At 31.3% G+C, this 16,060-nt stretch overlaps 1 protein-coding gene across 6 annotated transcripts; it reads left to right on the top strand.

The window, feature by feature from the left end:
• Positions 1-5,273: 5,273 nt before the first annotated feature.
• LOC114169352 (probable protein phosphatase 2C 52) lies at positions 5,274-10,240 on the top strand. 6 transcript variants are annotated; one of them, XM_028054482.1, is made up of 6 exons: positions 5,274-5,518; positions 7,112-7,612; positions 7,764-8,108; positions 8,187-8,304; positions 8,402-8,625; positions 9,589-10,240. In XM_028054482.1, exons 2-6 carry the CDS (start codon positions 7,352-7,354, stop codon positions 10,051-10,053), a joined length of 1,413 nt encoding a protein of 470 aa, XP_027910283.1. In that variant the 5' UTR covers positions 5,274-5,518; positions 7,112-7,351; the 3' UTR covers positions 10,054-10,240. The 6 variants fall into 6 exon arrangements, with proteins under 6 accessions (XP_027910283.1, XP_027910287.1, XP_027910286.1 ...); XM_028054486.1 differs by having other exon boundaries at positions 5,308-5,616; XM_028054485.1 differs by lacking the exon at positions 5,274-5,518 and adding an exon at positions 5,764-5,779.
• Positions 10,241-16,060: the final 5,820 nt, after the last annotated feature.

Consider the following 16,060-nt stretch of genomic DNA (forward strand, 5'->3'; position numbering starts at 1 on the left):
GTTCAAAACAATTTTAGCGCATGAAAAGGAGTATCAATTTGTTTAGTTGATCAAATTCATAGTTTCCCAATCAACATAAAATCTCATCAGACCATTCAAGCACCAATTCATATATATATATATATATATATATATATATATATATATATATATATATATATATATAATATACCAATTCACATCAAAACATACACATAAACTCATATTCATCAAACAATCTAGATTTCATCAACATGCAAAACATCAAATTTATCAAACTCATTTACACCAAAAACAGCTATCTTCCCTTACTTGACAAAGCGACTAAACAGACCCAAAGAGTTCTAAGAACTCCAAACTACCTCCAACCACACATGATGATCTATATACATATAGATACATCAAAAGAACGATCATAACATACCATTTTTATCATTGACCAACAAAGACTCATACAGAAGATTAAACAGCTATCTTCCCTTACTTGACAAAGCGACTAAACAGACCCAAAGAGTTCTAAGAACTCCAAACTACCTCCAACCACACATGATGATCTATATACACATAGATACATCAAAAGAACGGTCATAACATACCATTTTTATCATTGACCAACAAAGACTCATACAGAAGATTAAAAAAGACACATGAAAGTGAGAAAAGTCTCACATGCAACAGAAAATGGAAGAAGATCAAGAAAAAAAGGCTAAAAATTAACTTACGAAGATGAAAAAATTAATCGGTCCAAATTGAATAGTTTATCGCAAGAATCAGTCTTACAATCTCAAATCTTCAATCAGATAAACAGAGGACAAGAACTCCTGTAAAGAAGTCAAAGAACTTTATAAAAGTGATTTCTAAAGAAATATTGTTTTTTAAATAATAAAACTCGTTTATAACAAAACTATTTCTAAACCACTATAACTCCTATAATTCCATTTTCTAAGATTTTGGTTTTACAAAATGAAATGTTAAAATAAACATTTATTTTTATTTTAAACGCAGTAATTACATAAGTTTTGTCCTAATTGCATTTGTTCCATTTAATCAATGAACCATCAAAGTAAAGTAACATGACAAAATATCAATAAATTTTTATTTAAATAAAAATTTATATATTTGATATTTGTTTCGTTAAATCGAATAATTAAACGGCTGGATAGATGAATTTTGTATTCAAAAAAATTATCAATTGATAATATGTCCAAAATTTAAATTTATGATTTTAAATGGCAAAAGTATTCCCGTTTTCTTTTTTAATTAGGCCTCAATTAACTTAAAAGAAATTATTTGTATTATTTTTAAGCCATTATTATAAAATTAATAAATTTAGTATAGTATTTTAAATAATAATATTATCTTTTGAACTATAATAGTATAATATAAATTTAATTACCCATTTCATAACTAAATTAGGTTAATTTCATTAATTTTACCATTCAATTTTTTCTTACATATTTGACTATCACATTTTTTAATATTAGTATATTTTTACTTTTAAACATATAACAAAGTGGTAATAAGTCTTATAGAAAAGAGGTTATCCTACCAACATTTTTCTTTTTACAAAATGAAGTTATTTTGTAACTAATACGATGCTGAGATGTGTAAAACTAAAAAAAAAAAAGATTTTAAAACGTGTGAACAAGCTTTAAATATAAATTTCATACAATGATAATAATTTAATGATAAAATATAACATAAAGGCAATAACGTACTTTTAAAGTGATTCTGACAAGAATTAAGGATCGTTTGTTTTCAATTGATAACTTTTCAATACAATATATATATATATATATATATATATATATATATATATATATATATATATTTTAATTACTCGGATGGTATCCACTTTGATACAAGTGTGCCAATTTGATACCCATCTTTTTAAAAAGTGTCAAATGTATCCCAACTTTTGAAAAAATGCTTCAATTAGGTCCCTTTCAGACAGAGTTGATTAACATCGTTAGTCAACATGCCACATGTCAGTCTGTGTTTTTTTTTTGTTTTTTTTTACTTTTTTTAATTTTTTTTAATTTTTTGAAAAAAAAAATATAAAGGCCACGTGTCCAGGTCTCTATGTGTGACAGTGTCACATGGCATTGCAATGCCATGTGTTAGTGTCATTATCAAATGTCATTGTGTTGATTTCAATTTAGTCCTCATATATGTCTTCTTGTTTCAATTTAGTACCTACTTATGTGTATCTGATTCAATCTTGACCTAATTTTTTTTAATAATTAAAATCCATTTTTTATAAAATTAAAAGTAATTAAGTATAAAAAATTTACAAAAATTAAGTATTTGATATTTATATTAAAATTTAGTGGTAAAAGTCATTTTATTATGTCATTTTTAATAAAAAAAAATTAGTATAACATCCAGACAAATAGAAATTTTGGTTTAAAATTAGTAAGAGACAATATTGTTCTATTTTGGGTTAAAAAAATAATAATTAACAAAACATGAGTACTTAATAAAAAAGTAATTAATAAAGTAATATGTTAAAAAGTCATTTTTAATAAAAATATTAGTAGAACATTTTATACAAATAATAAATTTGGTCTGAAATTGAGAGAAACAATATAAATATTAGTACTTAATTTTGTAAAAGTATTTATACTTAATTAGTTTTAATCTTAAAAAAATGGATTACAAAAATATTTTACTTATTAAAAAAATTGGGACAAAATTGAATCAGATATACATAAGTGGGTACCAAATTGAAACAAAAAGATATATATAGGGACTAAATCGAAATCAACACAATGACATCTGACAGTGACACTGACACGTGGTATTGCAATGCCACGTGGCACTGACAATGCCACATTTCACACACAGGGACCTGACACGTGGCATTTTTAATTTTTTTTTTTCGAAAAATTAAAAAAAATTAAAAAAATCACAGACTGACACATGACACGTTGACTAACGGCGTTAGTCAACTCCGTTTGAAAGGAATCTAATTGAAGCACTTTTTCAAAAGTTGGGATGCAATTAACACCTTTTTAAAAGCGGGTACCAGATTGACACACCTGTACCAAAGTGGGTATCATCCGAGTAATTAAACCTATATATATATATATATATATATATATATATAATGCAAATTTCAAGATAACATTATTTTTCTTCTTTTAATGTATATATTAAAATAAATAAATTAAAGAAATATAATAAATAACTTCCTGAAAATGAAATTGAAAAATAAATTTTAGAATATCAGCATAATGAACATTGATAATAACGATGTTTAAAATAATCTTATTTATAAAACAAAATAAAAAATTAAAAGTTAAATATTATTCTTGAATTGGTAAAAACTAATAAATGCTAAAAGAAAAGTAACAACTAAAAAAAGTATGGAAGTAACATTATCAATAAATATAGTTATTATCTAAATTATTAATTCTATGAATTTTAGAGGTGACAATATAAGATGGACCATACAAGTGGGTCGGCAGATCCTAGGAAAAAATGTGAGGCGGCTTTAAATGTTGAGCCCGTTGGTTTGCACAGGCTCGATCCGTATAGATTTACAGTCTCGTATGAGTTTAAGGCGGGATGGAATGAGCTAGTCTGATGGTCCACTTACTGGTGTCCATTAGTTTTTTTCCAAATAAATATGAAGGATTGGTATTCTTATTTTGATATTTAAATAAACATGTTTGGTCTTAAAATAATAACAAAGAAGAGTTTTGACAGAAAATTCTTCCAATCATAACAGTTTCGTGGGGATTATTATTATTTAATTATGAATAATGCTAGTAAGTACTCTAAGAACACCGGTTAAAAAATAATTAATGTGCATTTGTTTTATTATTTTTACATTGAAAACTCGAATAATTAACTTTATTAATTAAAATAATATAAATACATATAAAAACTTTTATAAAGACAAAAGTACCATTTAAATTTCTAAGCAATAATTTTATTATACAAAATAAATACTTTGAAATTTTTAAAGTTTCCATTTTAAAAAACAAGAAAAAATACGTCTATGAAATTTTGCTAATTTTATATATTTATAATTAATAATTACAGATATTGAAATATTGTCTATTTCTTTAATACAAAAGATTTTGTTAAACTAAGAGGAATGTTGCAAAAAGTTATCGAGAGGTCAGAGGAAGAAAACTCAATGAAATCTCAAATTGATACTTTAATCACTTTTTTTTTTGTAAACTTTAGATCTTTAACACTATTTTTTGTTGGTTTTTCTGTTAGTTTAAACATTTTTATGTTTAATTATATTTCAATTTTAAACAATATTAAAATATAGTTATTTATTATTTAATTATTTTTTAACTTTGATTGGTAAACATTAAATAAAATATTTAACACAACTATACAACGCTTATAGACATTTTTGTCTTTTAAATAAAATAAAACTACATTAATGATTATTAGGTCATATTTATTCAATATCACAAATAATTATGAATTTTTGTAAGATTTAATGCATCTTAATTATCTTTAACCAATATCCTAAAGACAATGGTTAACAGGACCCTTTAATTATTCATGCATTAACTTTGAAAATTTATGATAATTGATACTGAGAATAATTAATATTTAATTATTCATTCATTAACATTAAGTGGACTGAGAAGGATTTATATTTAATTCTTCGAGAAGAATTAATATTTAATTCTTCATTCATTAACTTTAAGTAGTTTTCCTAGATAATAAATTATTTTGTTTTTTTTATTTGAAATTATAATTATGTTTACTTATGTTTTGTTAATTCCAATTATTTTGTTTTTGTTTGATTTGAAATTATAATTACGTGTACTTATGTTTTGTTAATTTTGGAAAACGAATGTGGACCAGCCTACAAGTCTGTGGGCAAGATAGTGGAGTAGGACATATTAAGAAAATAGACTCATTTCTAAACTGTGAGACGAACTAACCCCACCCGCACTTTACAGTCTAAAATATGGGGTGGACCAAATAGAGTCGAACTTATACGCTTTGACATCATAACGAATGCTTTTAAAACAAAATTTTTATGTTTGTTCTTAAGTTTAATTTCAAAAATAAAAATAAAAATAACTGATTTTTAAAAAATTGAATAAATTATTTACATGATTTTCTACTTTCATATCATAGTAAACATATTTACGTAGACATTAATTCAAAATTAAACAAATAACACAATATTGAATGTTATTATTTGAAAATAATAATTAAACGAAACAATGTTTTTGAAGATGTTAAGCTTTAAAGTGTTTAATATGTATTATAAATATTAATTTTTGTATCCAAATCCATTTATACTACTACTTTCTTCTCTTCTTCCTCAACTCAACCCTGCTTTTATTACCCTCTTTCTCTTTCTTTGTGCCCTTATGTCTCTTCTGCTTTTGCAATGAATGCAGCAGCAACAAACTCATCATCCACATTACCTTTCCTTATTAATACTCAAACGCTCTTCCTCTTTCTCTCCCTTTCTTTTTTCTCTCTCACTCCATCTTCCTTCTTCCTCTTCTCTCATCCACAATCTCAACTTTCACTCTGCATTCTCACAAAGGTGATGAATTTTGAACTTTGACCATTTCCCCACATTTTAGCTCTCAAAATCACCACTTTTCTTCATTGCTTGTTAAGTTGAACTTGTTCAGCTACTGGGTATGACTTTGTTTTCTTGCTTGCTCAGTTTATATAGCAGTGGAGGATCTGCATCTCTACATGCTTAGTTTTCTGTTTGAGGCTTAGTTTTCTGTTTTTTTATAATTTTTTACTTTTTGGTTGTAGGTTCTGTCTTCTGGTAGAGTTTTCAACAACACGGATGGTTAAAGTGTTTTCTTTTTCTCTCCTTTTGGTCATGTGGTTTTCAGTTTTGTAACTCACTCACTTTTTTTATTACTACTACTTGCATAACGTGGTTCAGTTTCTTGGAGTTTCTCAAAATTCAAGAGAATTTTCATTCTTTCTCATCCTGCATACTTTCGGTTGTGTCATGTCAGATGAGAATTTTTTATTTTTACTCATTTATTTTTTCCATGACATATCCATCTCTTTCCTACTTGTATTTGGGGTTGTTCTACTCTCATTTCTCTGGTTTCGTCTGCTACATTGTTTTATTTATTTTTGGTTGGTTTGACCCTTATTTTTTCATGGGGACAATTAGTCATTTGTTATTATACTATTGTTTTTTATTGGGGGTATACATGAATATGTTAATCACGTAATGGTTACTTGATTTCCTATGCTCTTGTTTAGTCCCTCTTTGATTCTTTGTTGACAAGATCGTAGTCTCTTTCGTCTTTTTCTGCTTTTGGGGTTTTCACTTTATCTCTTCTCGTATTTCTGTGTAGTGGGAAACCAGACTTTTTTGTTTAGTTGTACTAATTTTCTTGCTTTATACTCACTTTTTTTTTTCTCTCTCTCCCTCTCCCTGAACTGTCCACTGCCTCATTTACCAAGTTTTTTCTTCGTTGTTGCATAGCCAAACGAGGAAAAGGACATGTAAATGCCTTTGTTCCTGTTTATGCATTCCCTTTCAGATTTGTGAGTTGAAATGCATTACCTGAGTTTCTCTACTTCTCAGATGTTCTTATTTTTCTTATGCTTTTGGAGGTTTTAGCAGGAAGCTTTTTTCTATTTAGATAATGTTCACTACTTTCTTTTTGCTACTTTCTTATTCTGGGGATGTTTTTAGTTTGAGAAAGTGGAGGCTAGAGAGAAGCTTTTCAGATGCTTCTGCAAGAGACTTAATACCAAATATATGTTGCGGCGTTTAATTGAACCTCGATATCATTTGATCTAACAATGATGTATGTTTAATGAGAAGACAAGAACAGAAATTTGGGTTTTTAACTGTTTGAAACAAGAAAAAACAAATGGTTTATTGTGTTCTGCTTTCGTGTTCTTGTTTTGGTTCAGTTTTTAATGCGAAGTTTCTGGATTAAATTATTTTAAAATCGTGTGCTAACAGTGCTGGGACAGGTTTTTTAGTATATTCTATTCCTTCTTCACATGTTGGTATGTTTTTATATTGCTGTAGTAACTTGTTTTGCTGAGTTATCTTTCTTCTTCTTCTTTTCTTTTTAGTCTGTTGCAATGTCTAGATTTTAAGAAACCCTTATTAATTATTATACCCACCTGTTTTCTTGTGTTTCAGCTGGTTTCATTATCCATTCAAACAGCTTCCAGCATGTTTTGGCTTTGATTGTTAAGGAAAGACCCAATTTTTCTGAGTTGTAAAGTTGTTTATATTTTGAGCTGAGAGAATATTGGGAATCAGGATTGTGTGCTTGGTTGACCAGACTTGCAATCCCGGCAATTGATGTGAGATCTAGAGTGAAAAAAGGAACAACTTGATCTTATATTCATCAGATGTCAGCATTCTGGAGTTGAGCAAATGGGTTGTTGTGTCTCAACAAGCAGTAGAAGTACTTGTAGCAGCAAGAGCAATGGAGACACGGTCTCTCCGTCTTGTTTAGAAATTGGATTCTGTGGGCAGAAGAGAACAAGACGAACATTCTCTGATCATGTTATTTCTCTCCACCATTTACCATCCTTACCTAGCAGAATTTTCTCTAATGGAAAGAGTCGAGGTTCGTGCATCTTTACGCAGCAGGGTCGCAAGGGTATTAATCAGGATGCCATGATTGTGTGGGAAGTAAGTATGTTCATCCTGTTTCATATTGAGCTGGGATTAATTTTAGAGAAGGAGTTATTTTTTGTTTCAAAATGTCAAAAGAAGCAACTATTTCTTGGAAAACATTTATTGAGGATGATGCATGACTTATTTTGGATCTGTATCTGTGCAGGATTTCATGTCAGAAGACATGATCTTTTGTGGTGTTTTTGATGGGCATGGTCCTCACGGTCATCTTGTTGCACGCAAAGTTAGGGATGCTTTACCTGTTAAACTGCTATCATTTTTGCATTCTTCTGAATCAAAGCGAAATGGGTCTGGTAAAACTTGCTTCAAAGGGAATGTAAAATCTGATAGTGTAGAAATTGAGAAGGATTGCTCAACAGAGGATAAAATGAACTCTATGTGGAGAGAAGCTTTCATGAAAGCATACAAGGCTATGGACAAAGAGCTCAGGTCTCATCCAAATTTGGATTGCTTCTGCAGTGGGAGCACTGCTGTGACTATAGTGAAGCAGGTAGTAGAAGAGCACCACTTTTACTCTTATGATTGTTCTCCATTCTTTTTCAGTTTTCTTGATTTCTTATCTTACCAGGGTTCCAATCTGTTCATGGGCTATATTGGAGATTCTCGGGCAATCATGGGATCCAAGGATAGCAATGATTCAATGGTGGCTATTCAGTTGACTGTGGATTTGAAGCCTGATTTGCCAAGTGTGTCATATACCATCACCATTTATCCTCCTCTCTGCTGAATATATGCTTTTGTCTAGATTTAACTTGATTCAAAATTGGTTGGAAATTCTTATAGGGGAAGCAGAAAGAATTAAGCGCTGCAAAGGTAGGGTATTTGCTTTGCAAGATGAGCCTGAAGTGCCTAGGGTGTGGTTGCCCTTTGATGATGCACCAGGATTAGCAATGGCCAGAGCCTTTGGAGATTTCTGCTTGAAGGAGTATGGTGTGATTTCTATCCCCGAGTTTTCCCATCGGCAACTTACTGACAGAGATCAATTCATTGTTCTTGCATCAGACGGGGTAAGAGTTTTCAATCTCATCTCCATTTCTTTGTTTTCCCCTTAAATTTCACTTTTCTATTTCAGAAATTGTTTTGTTATCACTTCTCCCTATTGTACAAGGAAATTTCAACAAATATAATTGCCATTTGAAGTTAGTTTCTGTTGGTTAGTGGGGCATTGTGATTGCCATGAAGACATTTTCTTACCTTGTCAAACATTGACAGTGAAATATAGAGTGATCGGTGTAAGAAAAAGTTCAAACTAGTAATTACCAGTACATTATGTCAATGCTTTGGCGTTATGGTGATAGGAAGGAAACTGTGATGTGACTTTTAGAAACCGGTCATTGAGCAGAATAGATTTTCTAACAATCTTGACGGATCTAATAACTTGTTTGGTCAGTTGTCAATTAGCAGCATAACAGTTGGATTACTCGGCCTCTTTACCACTCAAGATGTAAAATTTACAACAATCTTTATATATGAAGTGATAAGCTTTCTTCAACATGAAAGAAATAACATGCCAAAATATCTGTTCTTAGTTCCCTTTACTTACACTTCAGCATTTTTTATCTTTAGCCAAAATACTCACTTAGAGCATCCCCAATAGAGGTCTTAAGAAGGGTTTTAAATTTGAGACTCAAGTCTTGTAAAAAACTTCCATTGGAGTAATTAAACTTCATCATTAGAGCAAAACTTGTAAAATTTATGAGTTGCTTAAAGTGCTGATGCAATAGTAGGTATCTATTTAAAGTCCAATAAGACTTCCTGCAAGTTTAAATCTCTGTACTTTCAGTTTAACCAGCCTGTAAATAAGAAAAGTAGACATTTGTAATGTACAAACATGGCAAAGAAAATTTGCTCTTGCGTCATTATATCCTCAAAGCAGTTAATCACACCAACCATAGCATGATACTTACTATTACATGTCAAGCTTCCATCTTTTCCATATTGGTAACTGATTTTGTTTAAATTTTGTGCAGGTGTGGGATGTTTTAAGCAATGAGGAGGTAGTTGAGATAGTATCTTCAGCACCAACACGATCATCAGCAGCAAGGATTCTGGTAGATTCTGCTGCCAGGGAGTGGAAACTGAAATACCCTACTTCAAAGATGGATGACTGTGCTGTAGTATGCTTATTTTTGGATGGGAAAATGGACTCAGAATCTGATTATGATGAACAAGGCTTTTCTTCTGCGACCATCCAGAGCAACCATTCGGGTAACCCCATTGAGTCAGATGATGGACAAAAGTCTGAGCCATCACTGCAGAGGAACTTCACTGTAAGATCCTCAGAAGAAAATGAGACTAATGGAAAAATAACTGTTGATGTCGAAGATGGAACATCATCAGCTGATGATCAAAACTGGTCAGGTTTGGAAGGGGTCACTCGTGTAAACTCACTTGTCCAACTTCCTAGATTTTCTGAGGAAAGGCCAAACTCTTGAATTTTTTTTTCTTGATTTCATGGGGACTGTTATTGTAATACTTGCCACAACACTGAATTCAAGAGAGAAAATTTTTCTTCAGGGGTATCATTTTGATACTCTTTTGATATCCAATGCTACTACCAGTGTGTACAATTCTTACAATGGGAAATGGAGTTTAAGAACATCAATGTTACAGAACTGTTAATAATCGTTCTGCCACTGAAAATTTTCATCTTGTTCTTAGATTAAGAACCTGTAAACATTTGTTTTATCAAGGTGACAAAAAATAATTGATTTCAGCATGATGCAAGGCGTTAATAACGTTGGACTTTCAGTGTAAGATATTCTTGCAAATCTTGGTTGAAAATGGCATCATACATTTGTAGATTCAAGCTGTGATATTTGTGATGCCAGCTAATGATAACTGGGGCAACCTTTGAGCGTTATGATTGTGAACTAATTAATGAGAGTTATAATTGAAAGGCTCATACACTGAACCATGACCAATGATGAAAAAAGGTACCCTATGGTCATGATTTGTATCAGTAAATGGGAAGAGATTAACGTAAAAGTAACGTTACCAATAAGATTGATTTCATTCTTTTTGTTGTTGAAAGTTTGAGTATTCCTAAGGTCACAAAGATCACTGCAATAGTTCCATAAATTTGAACATTGTAAAAAAATGTGCATGCTTATGATGCAAGCATTTGTAATGACATGGATTCCGACAGAGGAGGACCTGTGTTGTTGAATTTGAACTGAGTTTATTGAGATCCTGCCTGCCATTGTTTGTGATGTGGTCTAAGCAACTTCAATGATGAAAGTTTGCACTTTTCACTGTGCACAAAAGTTGTTCCACTTCCTCCTTTTTGCTTCAATCATGTTCTTTAAATTATATCCATCACCGATATGCGTCAGGATTCAAGGCTTCCAAATAATATACGGTAAATAGTAAAATAATAAGATATATTTTAGTTTTAATTATATTAAAAATTATTATAGTCATAATATCAAAAAATTTAGTTTTGTTAATTTGATTTAAATTTCATTGATGATTGATAGTTAAGATAAGATAGTTGAATGTGTTTGGCCTTTAATAATGATTCTTTGTTTATTAAGTAAAAAAATTAACATTAATATGTAATTAAATTTATAAAAAATTACAATCATACTTTTTTAAGTATAATAAAAAAAATTATAGTTAGTAAAAAAAATTCAAATTCGTTAGTTTCTTTTTATCAGCTAAATTTGTTAGTTTTGCTTGAACCTTATTAATGGTTGAGGTATTTGAAATGTGTTTGGTGTTTGGTAATTGTCAAATATATTTATTATGCAAAAATTAAAATTAACCTTAATATGTAATTAACTTTAAAGGAAGTATAATCTTTTAGATTAATTATATATTTACCTTAATTTTGATTTAAGTTTTTGTATAGTTTCTTTAATTATACTAAAAACGACACGTGATAATTATTAAAAGTTAAATTTGTTCAATTATCTTAATCTTCAAGAGAATTCAAACAAAATTAATGAAATTAAGTTCTTTTTTTATTAAGACAGTCGTTTTTTTTTCCTTTTATTATACTAAAAATAAAATATGTTTTTTATTTTACCGAAAATAATATTAAAAAATATATAATATAATAATCTATGGCACTACCTAAAAAACCATATACTTATAGATTTTTAATATTTATAAAAATATATAAATTAAAATAGAATTATTATCATAGTAGATTAAAATTTTAATAACATTTTTAAGTACTATTAAGTTAATAACTAGAGTAAAAACAAAATGATAAATCCAGTTTTACGGATTTAATAAAAGATTTCATATACTTTGTACAAGAATTCATGTTCAAACTTTGTTTCCATTTATACACCGAAAAAACATTCCTGTTAACCTTTTTTTCAAAGGAAACATTGATGTTTAACAATACAATAGAACAATAATTAGAAAGAAAAAACAGTGTCGTATGCTTTAAATTCCTTAGATTTTTGGTTAGACATAAATTAAGTTCAATATTTTGTTTCACCTTTCTTAATTGTAGATTTAATTATAATACAATAATTCTAACATTTCCATTTTCCTTAATGACATGACTAATTCGTTAAAATGTAATTAATATGGGTGAGATGTAAATTTGAACAATATTAATTTTGAAAAAGTTTATTCAATGATGCTATAATGACTTTATTAATTTCTAATCGTTTTTTTTTCCTTTTTGCATGGTCATCCAGTTATAAATTATTATACATTAATGATTTTCTTAATAATTATTTTAAAATCACATCGTGATTATATTATTATTATTACTTTAAATATAAATTTTGAAATAATTATTACAATAATGAAATAATCTTAATTGAAATAGTTGAAGGTGAGGTACATTCACCTAATCATTGATGAGTCTTCTTGAAAGGAGAAATTTCTCTTAATTGAAGAAAGTGAGAAGAAGTTAAAGGCCAAGATTCATGGCTTGAAACAAAGCATAACGGACATGATCCTTTTGTGTATTGTTCAACAAAGGAGGGCTTCAACAAGACTCTCTATCAAGCTATTTTCTTTTACAAGATTCTACTCGATGAAAGGAAAGTTTGATGTTGGCAAAGGCTTTCAAAAATGAAGTTCATCCTGGTTGAAAATGTTTTCGATCAAGAGGAAAAAGGTTTAGAAAAGCCTTTAACGCTATTGGAGGTTTCCACGGTGTAAATAATATCAATATATGACTGTAATTTTCGCTAATTGTGATCCCATTTTGAAGAATACTATTATTGGTTGTTTTGATTAATAATATCTTGATCAATCAAAATTTGCTTTTGCTAGGACAACATACAAAACATGTTTGTTGTTTCTAATTTTGAAAGGAAAGGTAAAACATTTTTAGTCCCCGTTAATCTCTTCTCTCTTTAGTTGACGGTCCATGTCCTACTCATTTCTCTTATTGAAACAACACAAATATTTGATTTCTACAAGTTGTTTGATCTTATTCTTTAAGTTTACACACTATTTGATAGTGTACTTATAATAGCGATTGTAGAGACAATGTCTATTTTGATCGATGTTGGATGAGGTAGGGACTTTTCTTGGTGTTCTGATTAATTGAGTGATCCTGTCAAAGATAGGATTAGAATTAATATCAAGAGCAATCTAATTGTCACATATAAGTGTCATTTGAGTGACATCTCCAAATTGTAACTCTTTAAGCAATTACTTAAACCAAATAACACTAGTGCAGATTTGATAATTTACCTCGCCTTATAGGCCTCGGTTATAGCGGAACCGAAGCCTATAAGGAGGCGGTGACAATTTTGCAATTTCAGCAACCTATATAGCTTCGGTTCTACAAACAACCGGTGCCGTAAGCAGCTTTAGGCCTCGGTTCCTTAAGAACCGAAGCCTATTAGGTAGCCCAGAAATGAAAATTTTAAAATTGGCGCCAGCGAGAACATATTTGGCCTCGGTTGCTTTTTGACCGAGGCAATATTGGTCAGTTTTAGGCCTCGGTTGAAATAGAACCGAAGCCTATAACCCTGCTCAGAAACCCTAATTTATAAATTTCATCAGCGCCGCCCCCTTTGGCTTCGGGTTCCCTTCGACCGAGGCCATTGAGCCTGTTAAAATTCCCAAATCGCGAACCCCGATCATTATTCATCTTCTTCCCCAATTCTCTCTGCGCGAACCCCCAGGTGTGATGGATCTTCGTCACTGCCGGCGAGATGAAGAACGGAACTGCGGTGGAGCAGTCGCGTCAACAGTGCCTTCTCTGGGAGCACCACCTACACTCCAAACTCCTTCTCAACAGAATTCCCCCTCCTCCGTGGCTCTGCAACTTTTCGCTTCACGCAGATCCACAAGGTAACACACTCTTCCTCTCTCTACTTTCTCTTGCGCATTCACGATTGCGATTTAGGTTTTTGACTTTTGGTAGGAATAGTTTCAGTTAGCATCTCCATTGTACTTATGTATGTGCTGCAATGGAGGATACGTCTCCACTGCTGCCATGGTGGTCGCGAATCTGGTTCGATGTGCAAAGGTGGAGCTCGCGCAGCGTTGCAGTGGAAATGATGGTTCGATGGTGGTTTGCTCATGGTGGTTCCATGGGGTATGGTGTTGCGGTGGCTGCGCGTTGCAGAGAAGATGGAGAAGCGGTGGCTGCCGGCAATAGTGGAACGTGAACTGCCATGGTTGGTGTGCGAGGAAGCTTCGTGGAGGCTGCGAATTTTTTTTTTTAAAAAAAAATATTGAATCTATGGCTTCGGTCTCTCTACAACCGAGGCAGAAAAGAGATCTATGGCTTCGGTAATGACCGAGGCCAAAAGGGGGTGCCTTTTGGCCTCGCTTTAATATGCCTCGATTCTTAAATCGAGGCAGAATCTCGAAAATAACCGGGGCCAAAAGGGGGTACTGCACTGGTGTAAGTTCACAAGTGGTTGAGGACATAGCTCTATATTCTGCTTTTGCACTAGATCTTGCAACAACATTATGTTTCTACTTTTCCAAGAGATCAAGTTACCACCAATGGAAACACAATATCCAGATGTAGACCTTTTATAAGAAGGAGATCTTGCACAATCAACATCTGAATAACAAACCACTCTTGTATGATTATTGGAACCATATAACAACCCTTTTTTCAGGAGATCCTTTAATGTACTTTAATATATGGATGAATGCATTTCAATGATCTTCACGCGGAGATAATTCAATTCAATTTTTCAATTAACTGCAAAGAAAATGTTAAGACGAGTAATTGTAAGATAATTCAATTCAATTTTCCAACTAGTCTTCAATACTGCTTGGGGTCTGACATAAGCTTTCCCTTATTTGGTAGAAGTTTAGTAGTAGGATCCATGGGTGTGTCAACAAATTTTGAATTCATCAACCTAGTTTCCTCCAAAATATCCAATGAATACTTTCTTTAAGATATAACAATACCATCGTTGGATTGTGCCACCTCAATACCCAAGAAATATATGAGTTTGTCAAGATCTATGGTATGAAAATGGTTACAAAGATATTGTTTCATGTGGGAGATGTCATGGTTGTCACTACTTGTAAGAACAATGTCATCAACATATACTATCAAGTAGACACATCCAACACTCGAGTGACGATAAAAGACTAAATGATTTGGCTCACACTGAGTCATATCAAATTGTTGAACAGCGTTACTAAATTTTTCAAACCAGTAGAGATTGTTTTAAGCCAATAAGGATTTGTGAAGAAGACATACCAACCCAAAAGACTCCCTTTATGCAAAAAATCCTAGAGGTTGCTCCATATAAATATCTTCTTTTAAATCTTTGTTGAGGAACACATTTTTGACATCCAATTGATAAAGAGTCCATTGTTGAAGAGTTTTCATGGCTATAAATAAACGAACACAAGCCATCTTTGCTACTGAAGGAAAAGTATCCCTGTAATCCAACCCAGAAATTTGTGTCTATTGGCCACAAGACGAACTTTGTGGCGACCAATAATACCATAAGGACCAACTTTGATAGCAAAGACCTATCTGCAACCAACAACAGATTTGTTATATGGTAATTAGACAAACTTCCAAGTTTCACTATTCTAAAGAGCACTTAGTTCATCTAGCATGGCCTGACGCCAATCAAGATGGGCTAAGGCATCACTGATAGATTTTGGAATGGCCATAGAAGAAATAGACGAAAGGCTGTTATAGAAAGGTGAAGATAAACTATGATAACTTAAAGCAATATAGTATGGAAAAGGATTGTGGGTAGAACGTATACCTTTTCGGAGGACAACTGGAAGGTCAGACTCAGTTGTTAGAGCTGGAGAAGACAAAGTAGTTTACACTTGAATCGAGTCACTTAGTGGTTTTTTAACTTGGAGTGTTGGTGAAGAAGAATCTGATGGTGGTGGTGGTAATAGACAATGCACAACTGAAGGACCACAAATAATAAGAATATTGAATGTACTAGGAATATTGATAATATTATACAGAGACATATCAGAAGAAGAATGATCTGCAACATAAAAAAAACTCATCGAATG

The sequence above is a fragment of the Vigna unguiculata genome, chromosome 11, assembly GCF_004118075.2.
Source record: "Vigna unguiculata cultivar IT97K-499-35 chromosome 11, ASM411807v1, whole genome shotgun sequence".
Taxonomy (NCBI): Eukaryota; Viridiplantae; Streptophyta; class Magnoliopsida; order Fabales; family Fabaceae; genus Vigna; species Vigna unguiculata.

Coding starts and splice junctions, on each gene's coding strand:
- LOC114169352 (XM_028054482.1), top strand. CDS start 7,352: ATGGGTTGTTGTGTCTCAACAAGCAGTAGAAGTACTTGTAGCAGCAAG. Junction 7,613..7,763: donor ATGCCATGATTGTGTGGGAA/GTAAGTATGTTC, acceptor GTATCTGTGCAG/GATTTCATGTCAGAAGACAT. Junction 8,109..8,186: donor CTGTGACTATAGTGAAGCAG/GTAGTAGAAGAG, acceptor TTATCTTACCAG/GGTTCCAATCTGTTCATGGG.